General features: G+C 42.4%; 1 protein-coding gene across 1 annotated transcript; it reads right to left on the bottom strand.

The window, feature by feature from the left end:
* Positions 1-232: 232 nt before the first annotated feature.
* On the bottom strand, positions 233-840 carry LOC111377975 (probable calcium-binding protein CML49). The gene has a single exon (XM_023001132.1). It carries the CDS (start codon positions 803-805, stop codon positions 248-250), a length of 558 nt encoding a protein of 185 aa, XP_022856900.1. The 5' UTR covers positions 806-840; the 3' UTR covers positions 233-247.
* Positions 841-1,354: the final 514 nt, after the last annotated feature.

Consider the following 1,354-nt stretch of genomic DNA (forward strand, 5'->3'; position numbering starts at 1 on the left):
TTGTGATTCGATCTTCTACAGGTAATTATTAGAAACGCCTCTCTTTCCCTTTCTAAGCAAAAAATAATAACTGAAATGAATTCATGGAGATCGTGCATAACGCACTCATTCGACACAGAAAATTTTGTGGGACGATTCCGTGTAAACCTAAATCACAGAGTGGATTGCTTTTCATTTTCCACATACCAATTGCCACTAATAGACTAGTTCATTAAGACCGATGATTTATCAAATGGTGATGACAAGTTCATACACATTTAACAAAATTACACACATAAACACAGATAGAGAAAGAGATAGAAGCATGCATACCGATCTTTCTGGTATTGGTGTTGGTGAAGAGATACATGAGAAGGTGAACAGTTCTTAGGCTAAAACTCTGATTATACGAAGATAGCGCCCGCTGGAGCTCCTTATCATCTATAAGCCCACTGCCATCCTGATCGGCTACCTGGAAGCAAGCAATCACGTTGGGATCGGTGCCAGGAGGGAACGTGGAGGGCACGAGTGAGGCAAACGGGCTACTTCCATACGGAGCAGAAGGCGGTGGAGCAGGGTAGCCGCCGTAGTGCTGAGGTGCGCCATAGGGAGCCGAGGGCTGACCATGTGCATGGGGGTTGTCTTTTGGAGGTTTGTTGGGAGGAGCTGAGGGAGCGGAGTATGGCGTCCCTACAGGTGCGTAGGCTGAGGATTGGCCTGGTTGTGGCGGCCCTGATGCCGGAGCACCGTAGGGGGCGGAGGAATAGTTCTGAGAAGGCGGTGCGCTGTAAGGGTAGCCTGAAGGATAATTATGGTAACCTGACATGTTTGTGCAGAGAGAGTGAGAGACTACTCTGTGCTTGGAGACGTCGATATTTATAGCGGGATATGAAATTTGGGTTTTGAATTGAGAAATATTGCTAATTTGCCACTGGCGACTATCTACTTTGAACAAATTGCACTACTGGTCCTCAATTTATTATTACAGAAGCCAGATGATCTTCTACTTCTAGAAAAGAGTTGGCCGGTCGAAAGACTTCCGTCACAATTAGTCTTCAATGAACGATGGTGTCTAAGTTTTCATCAAGTTATTTTGTGATACTCGTAGAAATATGTCTAACTCTACTTTTTTGGACACTAATAAAGGTAACAAAAATCCTAGCTTCTATAATTGCACATGCAAAATTTGTGCGACAATTCAATAGAGCTTTAGGAAACTTTTATGATTAACCGTCAGCTATGCAACAGTTAAAGATTAATTCCTTGTTTGATTCTTATTATTTTCAAAATATATTGTGAAGACTTGGGGTCCATCTTAATAAGGTCAACCTTATTAAGAGGAGTGTCCCAATTCTTTATATATTGGTCATTATTT

The sequence above is a fragment of the Olea europaea genome, unplaced genomic scaffold (assembly GCF_002742605.1).
Source record: "Olea europaea var. sylvestris unplaced genomic scaffold, O_europaea_v1 scaffold1753, whole genome shotgun sequence".
NCBI classification, from domain to species: domain Eukaryota; kingdom Viridiplantae; phylum Streptophyta; class Magnoliopsida; order Lamiales; family Oleaceae; genus Olea; species Olea europaea.

Coding starts and splice junctions, on each gene's coding strand:
- LOC111377975 (XM_023001132.1), bottom strand. CDS start 805: ATGTCAGGTTACCATAATTATCCTTCAGGCTACCCTTACAGCGCACCG.